Below are 19229 nucleotides of genomic sequence, written 5' to 3' on the forward strand. Positions count from 1 at the left end.
GATCCAAAATTATTATTATTATTTCACATTTTACAGTGGTGCTTCTCGCCTTTTTCAGGTATGTGCACCACGACACGAATATTTGTAATGTTCATAAGTCTTTGTCTTTGTGTTAATCTTGGGGACGACTTCTTCATTCTTTCGCACATCCAGAGGTCAGTCTCTCTCGCACCAATGCGTCCCCGTCGAGGTCTTTGCTGCCGACTTCTAGGACGGCTCACTTTCAATCTGGGCTTTTTAATGCACTGCAACTGCAGTGAGATCGGCAATGGGTAGCCCAGAGAAATCTCCGACGCATAGAGCCTGATGTGTTAATTATGCTGTGGGAACCCCCAATAAATAGATAAATATATATGTTGTATTTATAAAATGTTTTAAAAATCTATGCATAGTGTACAAAAATGAGTCAACCGTATTAGCAGTTGTGAAAGAACATCAACCGAACATCGTTTGAAAACGTTTGGATTCTTTAGTCTAGGAGTGTTATTCACTGTGTAGCCTGCGGGAGTGCAACTACTGAACCGGCATTACGACGCTGGGCATCTTCACGCTATAGAATACACGACCTAGATCTAGAGTTTCGGACAACATCCGACCATGCGACTAACAGGCGGTCTATGCGTTGCCAAAATGATTGGCGGCGATAAAACCTTGAAACAAAATAGCCGCTGCATGATGGCAAAAACGTTATACATTGATATGTCCACTGTCAAGGCGCCGAAGTGACCAGCGCCCGCACCCGCAGCTTGAGCCGCATGTATCAAATGAGATCTGCCAAGAATAATAATAAGCCCCGTGTCGAAATGCGAATCGTGTTCGTCTCTCGGAAGTAGAGTCTGGTGTGCACGCGATTCCATATCTTGAGCAACGACAATCCTTACCGCTTGACTGCGACCTTTGCCAACAAATATAGTGTCAGACCGACCTTAATGTGACACCAAATCGATTTGAAAAAGACTGTGGGGAGGGGGGAGACATTTTTCATCATCATCAGACCATATCATCGTAGCTACACTGATTGGCCTGTCATTTATTGGATACGGTAACGAACATAGTGGACTTGGAAACGATCCAATCAACCACACAAGATCGATCATTGCCCAATGGCGCGACTGAAAATAAATTATGTAAATATCCCGTGAGCCTACATAGAAGCGATAGGTCGGATGCGGTAGCGTCCAAAATTCAATCCCTTCACGGCCAATCAAGAATTGCTGGCGTGACGAATGGCGTTGCCAGGCGTAGAAAAACGGTTGGTGGTGTTCCTCGCTGCTTGAAACGTTAAATATTAATACATTAAATGTTTGGCACGCAAGCTGGTAAAAAATCGACATTTTTTGACATTTTGGCACGCTGCACATAAAAGGTTGCCGGCACCTAGTATAGGCTATTGGTCATGTCATTGCCCAAGTCAAAATAGAACAGCGTTGGATTTTACTTCACTGGTGTCACAGCGGTGGAGCGTACCATTGCGGCATTCGCCATCTTTAATCGGCCATAAAGCTACGGATGAAGGGATCAAAGATGCAACTGGCTGCACATTAAGGGGGCAACAGAATGCTAGATGTTGTTATAACAACTTGCGTCGATAGCAAAATACCATGTCACGAGCTTATCGTCTATTACGATCCCCTGTTCACGCGAATAATAATTTTTGCCTCCATGGTTATAAACATGTCACGACACTCCGAGTTACTCGGAGTCGACTCGAATCATTTTCATCTTGTCACCGAGTCATTCCGATTAATTCAGCGTAAGGTCGCCTCCAACTCCAAGTCACAGATTTCAGTCTCGAATCATATGCGGTTCATGTTTCATCATCAAGATTAGGCTATTCTATGTAGGCCTAATAGAAGATCTTCCACCGCATAGTAGCGTTTGAATGTGATGCCATATAGCTAACTTGGATCAGTCGTTTGATGTTTTTTGGTAAATTTAAAGGGAATGATAACTTTTCTAATCTGACAAAAAGAAATTTTGCATTGAGCTGCTTCCAAGTATCGCCTCCTTGGAAATCCAAAATTTTGACTTAGCCGAGCAAAATGTTCTCGTGGATCGCGTGTTCGGGACCCAGGCTTATATCATTCGGGTTACCGCTATCAAAAATACTGCTGGTGTAAACAGAGAAAACAATGACGTTACTGGATTATTGCAAATTAATCGCCTACGAGCAAATTTGCGTGCTTTTTGTGCTATCAAGAAACATCAAGTCGATCCCAAAAACCTCCCAAAACCCAGCCTATACTAACCGAACCCAAGTCAAACTAATCTCCATGCTAATATGCTTTCATCATTTCTGGCCTTATTCACGACACATCGCAGCGTAGATATCTTGACGATTGCGTTCTGCAACAAATTATACCACTGGTCAACAAAATAAAATAAAAATAATTCGGCAGAAAATCTAGGTGCTGTTATAGGGTTTTCAAGGTTGCCGATGACGAATACTACTTTTGTTTTGCCAGATTGACATGCCCACCAGACTTGAGTCTTTTTACCGTGTCATTTGCTGTCATCATTCTGGAGTTCGGCTCTCTCTTCGCCTGAGCTTTTCAATACGCTGTATTTACAGCGGATCGGAGTTGAGGAGCCCAGATAGACCACATATAAACATGGCAGAGCCGATACTTGAACCACCAACCATTGGTGTCGTGACTGCAGTGTTTAACCAACTGCGCCACTCGCTTCCACGTGACATGAATATATCCTTATTGTTATGACGCGGTCACATGTTAACGTAGCTTATATAGCGTTACAACTATAGGGTTCGCTCGCATGATTCTAACAATAATGAAGACGTCATAGTTCAGTCGTAACAAATGATACATGGTGTTCTCTATTCTAACTCTAATCCTTTTAATGCTGTCTGTTGATCCATGCGTAACCTGAATAATTCCGACTTTCAGCTGCATCGTATTATTCGCACGTTTCCATACCGCTGTTTCACACCTACAGAATAGTCTGCCGTTCACTGTCGCAACAAGAACCACAATTATACACATTGATACATTCATTGCATTTATTACTCTGAAATAAAACTATTCACAAAAACACGTACAATCGTATCAATAATCACCAGAATAATTCAGGTATTCATTGGTTGAAAATCCTTGCGCTCTTTTTGTCAAGAATGCCATAGTAGGATCTTCGCCCACATCTGATGTTTTACACTGTAACTGTTTCCCAGTCACGGAAAATTCATCCGGTTCCATGAATTCGATTATCTAAGGCAGTGGTTCTCAACCTTTTTTGACACGCGCCCCCCCTTGGAGATGGTCAAAAAAATCGCGCCCCCTGACCCCCCTTGCATTTATCGTCATGTCAAAAAGAGCACATCATCTAATACAGAGGTGGGCAACGTTTTTGATAATCATGACTGCATTTAGATTGCTTATGTAGCGTAAGGCCGCATTCCAGGGCATAGCCGCAATGAACGATCTGGACGCAAAATTCCTATGGTAAACAGTCCATATCCATTCCCGGTGAACTCCGGACTATTCTACTTTTCACAATGGCCTATTGTATGCGCCGAAATCGCGAGTGGCAATGTTATGAATAATTGCCGGGAGGCGGATATTGTCGCGCGGAGCGCGAAAATTTTTCAGGGCCGCGAACGAATTGTTATTTCTTGCCATTTCCCATTCCGGCTCAGATTAAGAAGGGTGCTACTGCAATAAAATCGAAAAATGAAGTCGTGTTGAATTGCACGGAGGGCGAAGAAAATTTCAAAAATTGCGGAAAATGCGGGAGTGAATTCGTAATTGCAATTTTCATGTCTACGGCCGCCAACACATCCTAATTGATCAAATGAGGCGTCGACGGCCGCTCGAATTCCCTTCTAGGACCGCAGGCTGCCCACCCCTGATCTAATAGTATACATAAGGTATATTTTACGTCAATTTTGAATCTGCATTCCAGTTGTTGAGTCTTTTACATTGCTGACAAATTTCTCCAAACTTGTTTGAAAATAACAATAAAACGTTGAACAAGACATCCATTAATTAATTTCAAGGTAGGTCACCCTGAGACTAATCCTGATGCTGGTAGTGAGTACAGAGAGCAAGGCATCGTTCTGTCCTGCCAGGCTAAATTTGATCAGTTTTGGAAATTAATAAAATTGTGTTGATTTATAGCCTAATCGAGGGCGAAACCGTGCAACCTATGTTGCATCTAAGTCTGCCTTAGGCAGTGCAGTTCACAAGCTACTAACAACAGCTGCCCAGCGCGACAAGCTTTAGGCTACTGTCAAAGCTATGAATCAATGAATGACTTACACGTGGGAATTGCTCTCTATATCTCCAAAGAATATCAAAAATTTGCTCAAATGAAGTTGAAATCAGACTATACTCCGTTGAGCGCGGTTGCTAGAGTTTGTATTTTGCAAGCTTTCCTGAATATGGAATAATTTTCATCTCCATCAATCGTCTTCTCATAATGGATGTGAAACACATGTTCAGACATGTACAATTTATACTGACCTTGTCAATTTCTCGCGCCCCCCCCCCTATACTGACTTCGTCAATTTCTCGCGCCCCCCCAGGTTGAGAACCTCTGATCTAAGGTTTTAGTGGTCCGAAACCTAGTGAATCATGAAAATAAGTCTGGTGCCCCCCTATTTTAAGGGTGTAGTAAAAAACCAATGTGTAAGTGGTCGAAGTCCGCCTTCCGGTTAGGAATTCACTATTAGACCACTCGACTGATCAAGGGTATAATTATTTATGCTGTTTTCGGGATCAAATCCAGGTTGTTATAACAACCATCGGGTAAAAACTACGGGCTCATAGCATTTGGTTCGAGATCGATGGACACATCTCGAATTCTCCTCTACGATTGCCAATACGGTGAATAAAGTTGTATTCGTTTCGTTTTATTGCTTTGTGTGACCACTTAATCAACTGAGAATGTTGTAGAGACTGGCTCACGTTACATTTAGCGCTGCTATTAAATTCAACATGAATGCGGGTAACAACACTCAGCAGTATCATCCTTTATGATACGATTACGAAATATTCTGACGACATAATTTTGTAGCTCTCAAATACAAGTATATTTAGTTACTCGTTTTTGCCAGAAAGCTGCAAAACACCTTTAATGTACAAATGACATCACTCTCGAAAGTTGATCAGTAGCCTTTAGCGCCTTTGCGATTTAGGCACGCAGTGCGCATCAGGATAAAATACCTAGTCAAAAATATTTTATGTAAAACAACCCGAGCTATCAGTATAAGTATCAATTTATTAATATTTTCATCATTTCAAAACACCACAAAACTTCGATACCATGAAAGGATAGGAAGATGTCAAAACTACTTGGAGTATAGCTAGCGTGACGGGGTTGTTATGAAGGGGAATAAGCAATCCAAAAGTACCCCAAATTCATTTTACATGATTTAAAATAAACCACTGCATTCATGGAATCATGAGTCGGTGGATATTTCGCGATGAGCGCGACTAAAAACGTTGTGATTTAACAGATTTTGTCGAATGTTAGTTTGCAATGAGAAACCAGGAATAATCATATGTCCTTACTACACCATCTGCTGCGAGACCATTTTCTTCAGCGCCTCAACCGCGTCCAGAGCCAAGTGCCCTCTATTTCGCCCCCTGAGCGTTTCCGCCCCTTCAAAATCCAAGTAGCTCCCTGGGAGGCGCTGGAGACAAGGTTAAGAACCACTGATCTAAATCATCACGAACTATATTGGTAAAATTACGTCTCCTCCAGCTTCATAAACTGCTCATCTTCGACAGTACAATGCTCCCGGACGCATAGAAGAGTAGCGTACGACCAGTGTTGCTGATTATAAATTCTGTAGACGGAATTGGGCTCTGAGCTGTCGTAAGAAGTCGTCAGAAACAACATATACAAATGCGCGTGGTCGTGTTCGTGTGGTTTTTGCGCTATCACGAAGCAACTAACGATCCAGATTAAACGTTTAAATTCTAATCTTTTCCAAGTCTATATCATGGTATCATGCTCAATCTTCTAGAATGATAGATACTTTTGTACCCAGCGCTTCTTCGGAAATTGTTTCAATCATCACACCCATCTCTGATCTGAACATATAAAGTGTCATCACCATGTTTGCATCTGCTTTAACAATAATCGAATTTTTGAATTGTTCTTATGCTCTAATTTTAATTCCAATCTAATTCATGAATTGTTCTTATGCTCTAATTCTAATCTAATTTATTGTTTTCCTGAAAATGCCTATTTGACCGCGGCATGTTGAAGCGAGTCCATCTCGCAAAGGGATATCCTGAGCCAAGCCGCAATTGCATTACTTACACCGTACAGAAATAGTAGTTGTTGTGCGACGAATAATAGCCATACTGGAACAATTGTGACGCTTATCGCCGAATCATGTTATTTGTGCCATGAAAATGAATGTTGCAATGTTCATTGATCTTTGCCTTTGGAACTCTTTTTGGACTACTTCCAGTCACGTATATATTCATCATATATCTATCTCGTTTGCATACGACCTCTTCAGTGTCTTTTGCTGACGATTTTCGAAGCTCGAGTTCAATTATTTAAACTGGGCTTTTCGTACGGCACTGCATACGCAGTGAGTTCAGCTACTAACGATTCGATATTAGGGCTATCCAGACATGTTGCTAGGTGAAAGACTATCTCATCCTAAAGATTGGCTTTGGGGACGCCCTATAGCCCTAGTTTTCCAAGCGCCTCGGTGTCGAGTGCACTGTACGTCATGGCAATATCCCTATTCATGCCAGCTGACTCATCATCGATGGAATGCTGTTGCCTTCGTTGAAGCTATTTCCGCTATAGCGAGGAATAGTGTTGTTGAGGACAGACGAATAGGTTTATTTAATACAACAACAATAATTATTTGAAACTGAAATCAATTTTCGCATTTCAAAATGCTTTATTCGCGTTCTTCCAAATTCATAGATCAGATCGCCAGCCGCAAAATACGACTTCGCGGGCCGCCTATTGATGACCCGGGTATAGTGCAAAACGAGCGAAGCTTGATATACAGACGTTAACCAATCTCTTTGTTATGAGACTCCACTGTGGTTTGATATGAACTGAACTTTTTGCTGTATTTATTTCTCATTCAGAATTTCATTCGATTTCCAAGTAGTTTTTCCGAATTCAGTAGCCAAATTCTAATTGTAAGTATAATCTAATTTGAAAATAACTGTGTTAATCTAATTCTAATTGTGATCTAATTTGAAAAAAATTGTATAGCTCTAATTATAATTTTAATCTAATTCGGAAATGCTAAAAATTTTCTAGTTGTCCTAGTCTGCCGCGTAAGTGGCGTCTTATAAAAGCTTATGAGTGGGCCGTGCTGCAGGTATTGTTTGTTTGTTTTGGGGTATTCATGGTGTTTGTCGACTACGATGGTCATTTACACCAGGCCGACATTCTTTTTATTTTCCGTAACTGCCGACTTATAGCACGGCTCACCTCTAGGCTTTTGTAAGACACCGCTGACGCGGATGAGGTGGCGAGGAGGAGCCTAGGTAAACCTCCAACACTTGGGTATCGAGATTTCCGTGCTGCAGGTCAGCAGCTACGAAATTTAAATGAAGCACATTGGCCTGGTGTAAATGACCATAGTAGTCGACAAACCCCATGAATACCTCAAATCAAACAAACAGGCGACTAGAAAGGGAGCATAGAAATACGTCAACTGATATCGTCGTTAGTGCCACTGATTTAGCGCTCCATAACTGTACTCAACAGGCAAATCATCACAATTTTGCCAATTTCATTGTTCGCGAATAAATTCGTTGCTAGAATATAAACCCTATGATCCGTGATATGATTTAATGTACTATTATGTATATATGATTGATAATAAAGTATTCAAGTGAAAATACGGACATGTGGCAAAACTTTGAAACGAGTTGACAGATGGTCGGGCCCGTGAGAAATTTGAAGATGTTAATCCTACCCGAGTAGCCATTTGAGTTTGACAACCGTTCTCTAAGCTTAATTGCGATGACGAGATAGCATAATGGTATGATCCACGGCTGCAACACCAATTGGTTGCGGGTTCGAGTCTGACCGAGGTCGCCTCCAGAATTCCCAGCCAAGTGTTAGAGGTTTATATAGGGCTAGGCTCCTCTTCATTCACCAGATCGGCGCTAGCGATTTCTTAAAAAAGGCTAGAAGTGGATTTTGCTATGAGTGCTCTCAATATTGCAGGCCCTGAGTATTTTTCTGCACAGCGATCAATGTATATTTTTAAAGTTAGATGCCTCTTGGCTCTGCATTCAGAACAAGTCGTTTTACATGCAATCTAAATTCAAATCATTGGTAAAACGGAGTATATATCGCACGACATTAAAAGCTGGCGATTTCGTCTATTATAACATTTGAGATCGACCGAGACCGAGTGTCTCATTTCGATTTCCCAGAAGTGTTTATGAATACGGGCTGGGCACCGTTTAAACCCTAATATTGTCGTTATCGAGTGATCACATATTAAAATGGCTATCTGGACCACATATTAAAAAGCTCCATCTCTAGGGTATTGAAAAAATCGGATACAGGTCCAAAATATGGCCCAGAAAAATGCCCGCCATTTTTGCCCCTACCTTGGCTAGGTAACGTGTCTAGCCGTTTTGAAAAGCTTATTAAATCGGCTGTTCACCGTTGCTATTACAGCGTTAACACGCATGTAGTGTACACGACGAAACCCTTGTTACCCAACTCTCGAAAAGATGTACTTCCTGCCTTTGATGCAAGTAATGTTGTTTACCAATACAAGTACCACTGTGATAGTAGGTATGTAGGATGTACGACCACTCGCAATTTGGGTGCGTGTAGTAAGCGGATATGAAATAATATAGATAAGTCCGGAGCTCATCGGAAATGGACATGGATCTCTCAATATTGGTAGTTGGCGTCCAGCTAGTTCATCGCGACTAAGCTCTGGAATGCTGCCGTAGGCTACATGATTAATCGATATGCAGCCGTGAATAGTAAAAAGGTTGGCGACCCCTTGGAAATGAATTCCAGCTAAGCTTTTCATTTAAGAGAGCTCGTTTCTCATGCACTTGAAATTAACATCATTCAAACTTTTTTTTATAATGGTGTCGAAGCATATACACTTATACAATCTTCCAGCGATTTCAATACCAATTGACAATATATACCAGTATTTTAATAATCTGTAATATGTATTGTGCTGCATCCGGAATATTTCGCGATCGGTATTTTTCGTTACATGTCGCTACATCTCTAATCGCAAAACCATGTATTCCAAGGCGCCCATTGTAAAATGCCAACATGTAACAAGGTTTTTGTTATCGCTGGTAACGAAACGACCGGCGAACGGTCATATTATCAATATCTATTATAGGATAATAACTCATGGTATAAATCTAGCCGACTGAGTGAAGAAAATCGATTTAGTGTTTGATGCTTGACTCATATGTACTCGGGATCCAATTTCCTAGTTTTTGATCACCCCGCTGGCCACAGCGTCAATATGGGTATGCAATGTATTTTTAAGTATGTCGTATTTGACGAGGTGAAATTGTTCGATTGAAGGTTAACCGAAATAGCAGACTGAGATTCCACAAATATCGTGACATTGTGATTTACTATTTTTTAGCAATTTATGCGTTGCACGAATAAAAACCACATTCATAAATATTTGACTAGAACTGTCATTGTACTTGACAGGGAGTACGCATCATTTGTCAAAATTATGAGAAATAGGCAACATAGCCGAATCTAGTTTTAAGATATCATATTGATAAGTATAGGCTATTGATTATGTCATTGCCCAAGTCAAAATAAAACAGCGTTGGATTTAACTTCACTGGTGTTACAGCGGTGGAGCGTAGCACTACGGTATTCACCCTCTTAAATCGGCGATAAAGATATGGATAAAGGGGTCAAAGATGAAACTGACTACACATTCAGGGTGCAATAGAATGCTCACTGTTGTTATAACAACTTGCGTCGATAGCGAAATACCGTGTCACGAGCTCAATTCCAATCAGTCGAAGCGGAGTTATTGCCGTCGCAAAATTTTGGATTTGAATAAAATAGTATTTACGATTACCAGAGAACCCGTCCCTTGGGGAACCCGTCCCTACCAACTCGGCCCTCGGAGAACCCGGCCCTTGGAGAACCCGGCCCTCGGGAAATTTTGCATATCAAGCACGCGTGGTCTACTTGTTGTCGTATTTACGGTGTTTTTCGACTACTCTGGACCTCGGAGAATGCGGCCCGCGAATAATTTTGTATTAAAAATGCATTAAATGTGAAGCCGGCCCTCGGGAAATATTGTATTCACCGGCAACCCTAATATCCCACCTCCGGCAACCCTAATATCCCACCTCCACCAACCCTAATATCCCACCCCCGGCAACCCTAATATCCTAACCCTAACCCTAATATCCTCCGCCTACCCTAATATCCCCCTCCCCCAACCCTAATATCCCACCTCCGGCAACCCTAATATCCCACCCCCGGCAACCCTAATATCCCACCCCCGGCAACCCTAATATCCCCCTCCCCCAACCTTAATATCCCACCTCCGGCAACCCTAATATCCCACCCCCGGCAACCCTAATATCCTAACCCTAACCCTAATATCCTCCCCCAACCCTAATATCCCCCTCCCCCAACCCTAATATCCCCCTCCCCCAACCCTAATATCCCACCTCCGGCAACCCTAATATCCCACCTCCACCAACCCTAATATCCCACCCCCGGCAACCCTAATATCCCACCCCCGGCAACCCTAATATCCCACCCCCGGCAACCCTAATATCCCACCCCCGGCAACCCTAATATCCTAACCCTAACCCCAATATCCTCCCCCAACCCTAATATCCCCCTCCCCCAACCCTAATATCCCACCTCCGGCAACCCTAATATCCCACCTCCACCAACCCTAATATCCCACCCCCGGCAACCCTAATATCCCACCCCCGGCAACCCTAATATCCCACCCCGGCAACCCTAATATCCCATCCCCGGCAACCCTAATATCCCACCCCCGGCAACCCTAATATCCCACGCATGCCCTGACCTCCTTACAAGACCGACAAATCAGTTGATAATAACATTATTACTTTATTAATTCATATTAATACTTGTGAATACACTTAATTTCTAAATTTCCCGAGGAATATTACTTTTCATTCAGTGTGCATGCCTCTTATTTACTTCGCCTAGGCTAAGGTGGGTGTCTGATCTTAATGGCTACTCCAAGTTGTTTCGACACCCTCCTATCTTTTCATTGTATCGCAGTCTCGTGATGTTTTGAAACGATGAAAATATTAATAAACCTGACTGACTGACTTCACCGAGGGCCGGGTTCTCCAAGGGCCGGGTTCTCCGAGGGCCGAGTTGGTAGGGACGGGTTCTCCAAGGGACGGGTTCTCCGGCAACCGTATTTACGGTGACCGATTCTTTAATCATTTATTACAATTGTGCCCACCGTAAATACTATTTTATGCAAATCCAAATTTGTCGACATCAATCACTACGCTACGGCTGGTTTGAATGGAGCCAAATTTGGTGGACATCGTTTCTATCGACAACCTTACAATTTCATGGGTGAACAGAAAATTTTGAATTTTTTTTTATTAATTCTTATATAATAAATAAAAAAACTTTCTTCTCCTGCAGCAATGCGGCTACTGGTTGGAATTGAACCAAATTTGGTGTGTAGGCTTCAATTCGGTAATCTAACAATTTTATCAAGTAGCCAGTAGAATTTGAAAGAAAAAGTCATTTTTGAACACCCCTACTGTACAGTGTACAGACATTTGCTATTCCCATGCGCATAAGATGAACTATGATTTGATATAACGGTGAGTATACACCATGGCACAAGAGACCTGAACGTACCTCATACTTATACCGCGGTATAAATTGAGTGCAATATTTTAATCCAAATTTTGCATGCACGTAGGATATATGACCTCGATCTCATTATGACTCAGGTTTTGTTTTCATGTACCACTCTTTTCGGCCCCTTAGGTGCAAATACACACTATTTTCGCTAAAAGTGCACTCGAATAAAATATGCATGTTACGCATAAAACGCGTAGTATATTATGCCCATTAGAAATCGGTGTCTACTCTACCAGTTGTAAACCCAAATGTACGAACGGTCAGTGCATTCATCGATTCGATATCTCTAAAATTCCATTGTGAGTCAACAAACCTGACTAAAATACGAGGTCACTGCAAATTGGTCGATTGTCGCTTCATTGCGAAACATTCCTTATTTTCAATGAAACATTCTTTCTTTGACGATATAATCAGTGTTTTTCCAAATCGTAACGACCGTAAAAGCATTTTAGCACTATTACACGCGGCATTTTTCATTTCATCGCCGATATCCACTAATTGCATATTAATATGAAATTCGCTAAAATATTCATTTATGCGAATGAGAATCTAGAGTTAGTGATCATTATGCAAAGGTGAATTGCAAAATATGGTCGGAAGTTTCATCGCCCTTATTCTTGAATAGGCAACACAACTGTAAGAAGTCCATCCGTCTGAAGTATAATTATGCGATCGTTTTCACAATAAAATATTTTAAATTGATAATAATACAAACATCAAGTCAAGTGTTTAGATGTGCAAATCTGAATTTATTAGCTATGAAAATTCTGTAACCGAAAATATATAAAAAGGAACGATATTTATCATGTTCCCAGCTATATTCGGATGAACTCTCGCAACTTTCGTATCTGATATCTTAAATTGGCTCATTAAACAAACGCTCTGTACGAATTCACATTCATATGACGATAATCAACATATGCGACTCGTCAGTGCCTCCTGAAAGGATAGCAAAACGTCAAAACAGTAATACACCGTGTCGTGCGATACTGATATCTAATATAATGAAAATGTAAATCACTGTGAAATATTATTGTAGAAATTGTATCTCTTCCAGCTTCAGAAACTGGCCATCCTTGATAGTACGATGCCTGCGGACGCTTATCATGACGTGGCAGCCGTTGTCAAAGCCACCAAATGTACATGGGTGCATTTCGAACGATGCGATCTGTCAAAGGAGAAATTGGAATGCTTGGGGATGGGCTGCAAAGAAAGCCAGGTCTTGGTAAGTTCGTACGATTTTTACGTCATCTATACTTCAATGAGGGGAAATCTAATTCGAAAACGAACATCTTTCGAAATCGAAAACAAAAAACGATTCACACAACGAGAGATAAATCCCATCAATATGAATGCATATGTTTGGCTGGCATTTTGATTTGATCGATATGTGTTTAAAGCCACGGAATAGTGTGTTCTGTTCAACATTGGGTGGAATGGTATTGACGTCACGGCAAATATCAGACTCCTATTTACGCTATCAAACATATGACTGCAATTTCGTAAATACATGGTGTTTGTTGATATTTTTGTTTATTGAAAGAGGAATTTGGCGCTTATCACTTGGTCTTTTGCACCACGATCAATAATGACGCAAGAAATGAAAAGCAGTCAATGATGGCCTACGTAATGGATAGGAGACATAATATTGAAAATAGCATTTCAGCAAGAAGTAAAAATGTCATAGCCAGAAAAAGGAAATTTCGGTGCGATGGGATAATAAAACAGTATTTCGCAAATGACGGTTGCAGAATCTGAATCTGGAGGGAAGCGGGCGCAAGATGGTGCAATTCGAAATACAAACAGAAAGATAGAATATAAAACAGTCCAACAGAGCTTTCACTTCATCCAATTAGTCAAACGAATGCAGATTATATAAAAACTACCATAAAATGATATGCAATTAATATCTCAGCCATGATGTTGTTTGTATTCCTCACGGATCACATACAATAAGGATAAGTTATCAATTATTATTTGTTTTCCTCCTAATTGTCAAAGTCGTGGATAAAATTTGTTTTTGTTTCTTCCGACACTTAAAAGACAATGCACATTTGAGTCGGTGAAAAACTACCTCTTGCAAGATTTATGAAGCCGCTTAAATTAAACTTCAGGACTCAGACCGTTTACAACAGCATCAAGAATAGATTCCGCATTCAGGAAAGACTTGCTATATTCGGTAATTTTATTGTGGGATTCTGAGAAATAATTTGCCTCCATTACCTTCTTCTGTAAAGGGGAATTGACTTTTTGGTACAAGTCCTTTACTATTGCCTAAAGCATTTGTTTCAATTTTGTTCTGTGTAGCAGCTACTAGATTTATAAATTCAACCTGTCATTGGTAGGTTTGTTTTCCAAGCGATGTGTCATATTGCATTCATTTAATGTATAACCATGCATATTGTATTATCTGCGACCCACGATCAGAATTATTTTTCTGCCCAATACTTATTGATTTTAAAACCTCAATCCTCATGATTCAGCTGGTTGAATTGATATCTCATAAGAGCGTACAGTTAAACCAATGAAACATGTCGTGAACAAATTTGCCCAGCACTGAAGTATTGATATGGTGTGATACGATAAAATTATTCGTAATTCGAACTGCAGTAGTATGGAATTACAACACATCCCACCGCACAAGTAAATTATCGTAAGTCAGCTTTCCGCTGATGGGATCAAACTACGAATGAATATTTTTGATCCCTTGTACCATTTTTTTTTGCAATAACACCACCAAGATATCGAAATAGGATTATAATATTCACCTGTATGCAGTGGCCCAGCCAAGGGCAAAAGAACTCGCGTCTCCTTCAGATTGTTTACTTGTTTCCGGTGACGCCATTTGTTCACACTGTCATAATATATATTCGTAAGGTCACATCGCTATTTAGTTTCTTTCAGAATGAAAATGAAAATTTTCATCTTGACTTCTCCTATGAATTGATGGTATTCAGAAAATATCATAAATCTCGTCAAAAAATTATGCAGATTGTACATTTTAAGATATATATGCTACATCGTCATTTTAGGACCGAAGCGCTGGGGTAAATCTTGACTAGTTTCTAAAATTTTATGCCGCGGCTACGATTTATTAAAACAGGTAAATCAAATATATAAAATTTCCTTTATTGTTTTGACAATTGATATGGGTACACCTACGTCCATCGCGATAATAGAACATGGTACAGAAGTCATGGTCAAGTTTCAAAACAAATATAGCCTTTAGCGGGGCTATATCGTTATACCTATGTTATATATATGTTTATATATATGTGTGCGTAAAGTTTTGGATGTATCCTTCCAATTCATATTCCATAATACACGCAATCAAACTTTAACTATCATTTAGGCCTACACCTTATTTCAGGGGCGGGCAACATACGGCCCGCGAAGGGATTTTGTCCGGCCCGCCGAGAGTTTTTATTCTGAAAGTGAAATTTTATTGTGAATGTATTGACAACTTTTCTGCGTCACAGAATGAATCGGAGTTTGCGATCCTGAAAAAGATGGACATTAAACTATACTTGCTCGGTTCGGGTCTACTTACATCTTCTACCATCGAACCAGTGTTGGGATGACTCGAGTCACCTTTTTCGTATGACTTGACTTGACTCGAGTCACCTTGGAAAATGACTTGACTTGACTTGACGCTTCAGAAATGTAGATTGATTCATGACTCGAAGCAAAATTTACGAGTCAAGTTAGAGTCATCAAGTAATTTTATGTTGACTAAGTCTCTGTAACTTGTACAAGTTCGCCAAACCATCATTGTTATATCACAAATATATTGATTGCAAACGCAGTGATCGGAGCTTATACAACAGCTTACATTGTCGTAAACTTGCTTACCTCAACCAGCCCTCTTGTATATAATTTAAATCAAACGAATATCGTTCATACGTTTATAATTGTATATCGTTGATAAGTAGGTGGGTAGGGTATTGAACTATATCAATTTTAAACATTCTGAGGTTTCGTATGTTGTCCTCTATTTTGGCTGATATTTAAAGACTGGCTACATCGCCATACTTGCGTAGTTGAGCAGTTCTGCGTATGCGTGAGCGATACAGCGCCTCTTCATTCCATTACTCCTCGCCACTTAATCCGCGTAAGCCGTGACTTGCGCAAAGTCTAGAAGTGGGCCGTGCTATAAGTCGGCAGTTGACGAATAAATATGAATAATATTGGCCTGGTGTGAATGGCCGTAGTAGTTGACAAACACCATGAATATCTCAAAACAAACAAACAAACTATTTATTCGTTCGTCGATTCCGAATAAATGGGTACTTCGTCTGTATTTAAAACAGTTACCAAAATGTAATGACTTTGAATCATGTCCAGTACGTTGAAATTTCAACTTGACTTGACTAGTGACTTGACTCGTGACTTGAGTCGTGACTTGACTTGACTTGACTTGACTTGACTTGACTTGACTTGACTTGACTTGACTTGACTTGACTTGACTTGACTTGACTTGACTTGACTTGACTTGACTTGACTTGACTTGACTTGACTTGACTTGACCTGACCTGACCTGACCTGACCTGACCTGACCTGACCTGACCTGACTTGACTTGACTTGACTTGACTTGACTTGACTTGACTTGACCCGAGTCACCTTTGAAAATCAAGTGACTTGACTTGACTCGAGTCAAAATGAATTGGCAACAAAACGTTTCCATGAATCTCGACGAAGTCACAAAATCAATGTAAATACAGGCCAATGGCACACAAAGGCAGACAAACGTTTACAGGGGATCCAAATATAAATAAGCAGTGGGACAGTATTGAATGCTTACACATCGGAATTGTATACTATATTGTTCCACATAATTCCATCGTTAATAATACAACGGTATGAAGTGTATGCTCGAGCAGTATAGCTAACCCGTCGCTTCCACAATTGCATGTCTTAAATTGATATTTATCCAAACTTCAAGTCAAAAATATGGATGTGCGAACCTGAATCTAGTAGCTATGAAATTCTAAATCCGATATTGATCGAATGAACCCTGCAAGATTGATATCTGAAATCGGTTCATCAAACAAACGGTATGTGCGAATTCACAATCGTAATATCGAGAATCAACATCTGTGACTTTTCAGTGTCTTCTGATGGGAGTGCAATTCTTCAAAAAATATCACAAACCATAACGTATTCTTTATTGCAGTCTTACCATAGCGGTACCCTATATAAAAAGATTGATGTGGCAATTATACAATTCATTTTTTATGTCGAAACAATAATACACCGTGTCGACCGGCACTGATATCTTAATGTCTAATATAATGAAAATCGAAACCACTAAGAATAATATTGGTAAAATTTCGTCTCCACCAGCTTCAGAAACTGCCCATCTTCGACAGTACACTACTCCCGGGTTCTTATTATGACGTGGCGGAAATTGCAAAAGCCACCAAATGCGCCGAAGTGTGTGTACTTAACCCAATTCCAACGTCCACGTTTACGGTTTAATCTCTTGTATTCTTACCAACGCACACTCGGGGTCAACATCCAGTTACGACTAAAAAGAGTGGTGGGATAGCGTAGTGGTGTAATCCACTGCTGCAACACCTATGGGTTACTGGTGCGAGTGCGACCAATTTCGACTCTAGAATTCCTAATTAAGTGTTGGAGGTTTAGCTAGGCTCCTCCTCGCCATCTCATACGCGTAAAGCGTCGATCACACACAATGCGACCAGAACAACAGCGATCGATGCGACGGAGCATTTCTTTGTATCTTTATCTTAATGATCGCGAGCGCCATTCCGTCCGAATGACGATGCGACGAGAAGGCGATGGTACCTATTTTGTTGCTGTGGTTGTCGTGCTGACATATCGTGCGAGGGCAGTGAGCGATGCATATGGCGATTGTGGTACTAGACGAGAAAGACAGAAGGCTTTTGGTGATGTTGCATAGTTGGTGTAATATAGTTGGTGTATAGTTGGTGTAATATAGTTGGTGTAATATAACTAGTCTTGATTTGCACAAACTACCCATTTTGAAAATTAAGTAGCCTAGTTCTATAGTTGCGCATTTTTCAAATCCAGTAGTTAGTACAGATCTGTGTGCTTTGGGCAGAGTTGCGGGTACCTCTGTATCTTCATATCACATCAATGACTCTGTATTTATACCTTGCAGTGTATTTATACCTTGCAGTATGATATTAACTCCTGATCAGAAGCAAGCCTTGGCAATTTTGTGCATTCGAAGAAGAATGAAAAAAAAGATGCAGGCCAGATCGATCTGGGTGCATCCTATTTTACAACGGCGGGAACAGCTAGGAGAATATCATAGGTTGGTCAAGGAATATGAATTAGAAAGAGAAGCGCATTATTTCGACTACTTTCGGATGAAACCGCAGCAGTTTCATTATCTAATCCAACTGATTGGAGAAGATATCGCCAAACTCGATACCAACTGGAGGAAAGCTGTTTCTGTAGAGGAAAGATTGGCTGTCACTTTGAGATTTCTCGCGCATGGGGACTCATTCAGAACAATCGCTGGATCCTATCGACTCGGCCGCTCAACTGTATGTAACATTGTTCATGAGACTTGTACGGCGTTATGGAATAACATGCGATGGACATATATGAAAACTCCATCCTCTGCTTCTGAGTGGGTTGAAATAGCAGAAAAGTTTGAAGAACTGTGGCAGTTCCCAAATTGTGTCGGAGCAATCGATGGGAAACATGTTCAGATGAAATGTCCCGCAAATAGTGGTTCATTGTTTTACAACTACAAAGGAACTTACAGTGTGGTTTTGATGGCGGTTGTTGACGCAGAGTACAGGATTCGTTTCGCTCAAGTTGGAAGCTATGGACGCGAATCGGATGGAGGAATTTTCCGCGATTCACCATTTGGCCGTGCACTAGCTGCAAATGAACTGCAGCTACCTGCAGATCGGGAAGTTGAGCCAGGAAAGCCTCCGTTACCATATGTATTTGTTGGCGATGAAGCCTTCCCCCTATCATATCACCTGATGAGACCATATCCTGGAAAATACCTAGCCCAACCGAGATACGTTTATAATAAACGACTATCTCGGGCACGGCGTGTCGTGGAGAATGCGTTTGGCATCCTCGTCCAACGTTTCCGGATTCTACTAAAGCCTGTCCCCCTAAAGGTCGAAAATGTGGATAACATGGTCAAGGCAATTTGTTGTCTCCACAATTTTCTGCTCAAACATTCGCCCAACTATACCGAATGTTCTACGGATGATGTCATTCCTGAGGATCGTTCGTTGGATCATTATACTGGAAATTCCACTACTATTGCAAAAAACGTTCGAAATGCCTACACCGACTATTTCAATAGTCATCCAATCATTCGCTGAAACTTAATTCACGGAGTACATGTATTGGTTTGTTG

At 40.8% G+C, this 19229-nt stretch overlaps 1 protein-coding gene across 1 annotated transcript in view; it reads left to right on the forward strand.

The window, feature by feature from the left end:
• LOC145435467 (NACHT, LRR and PYD domains-containing protein 14-like) overlaps positions 1–18733 on the forward strand; it is a 105325-nt gene extending 86592 nt beyond the window's left edge. The window contains exons 17-18 of the mRNA XM_080312745.1: positions 12911–13078; positions 18644–18733. Of these exons, the coding sequence (XP_080168871.1) occupies positions 12911–13078; positions 18644–18733 (258 nt within the window). The remainder of the gene's footprint in view (positions 1–12910; positions 13079–18643) is intronic.
• The last annotated feature ends 496 nt before the right edge of the window (positions 18734–19229 follow it).

This window comes from Botryllus schlosseri, chromosome 3 (genome assembly GCF_051294905.1).
Source record: "Botryllus schlosseri isolate E-star chromosome 3, Bs_hap1, whole genome shotgun sequence".
NCBI lineage: Eukaryota > Metazoa > Chordata > Ascidiacea > Stolidobranchia > Styelidae > Botryllus > Botryllus schlosseri.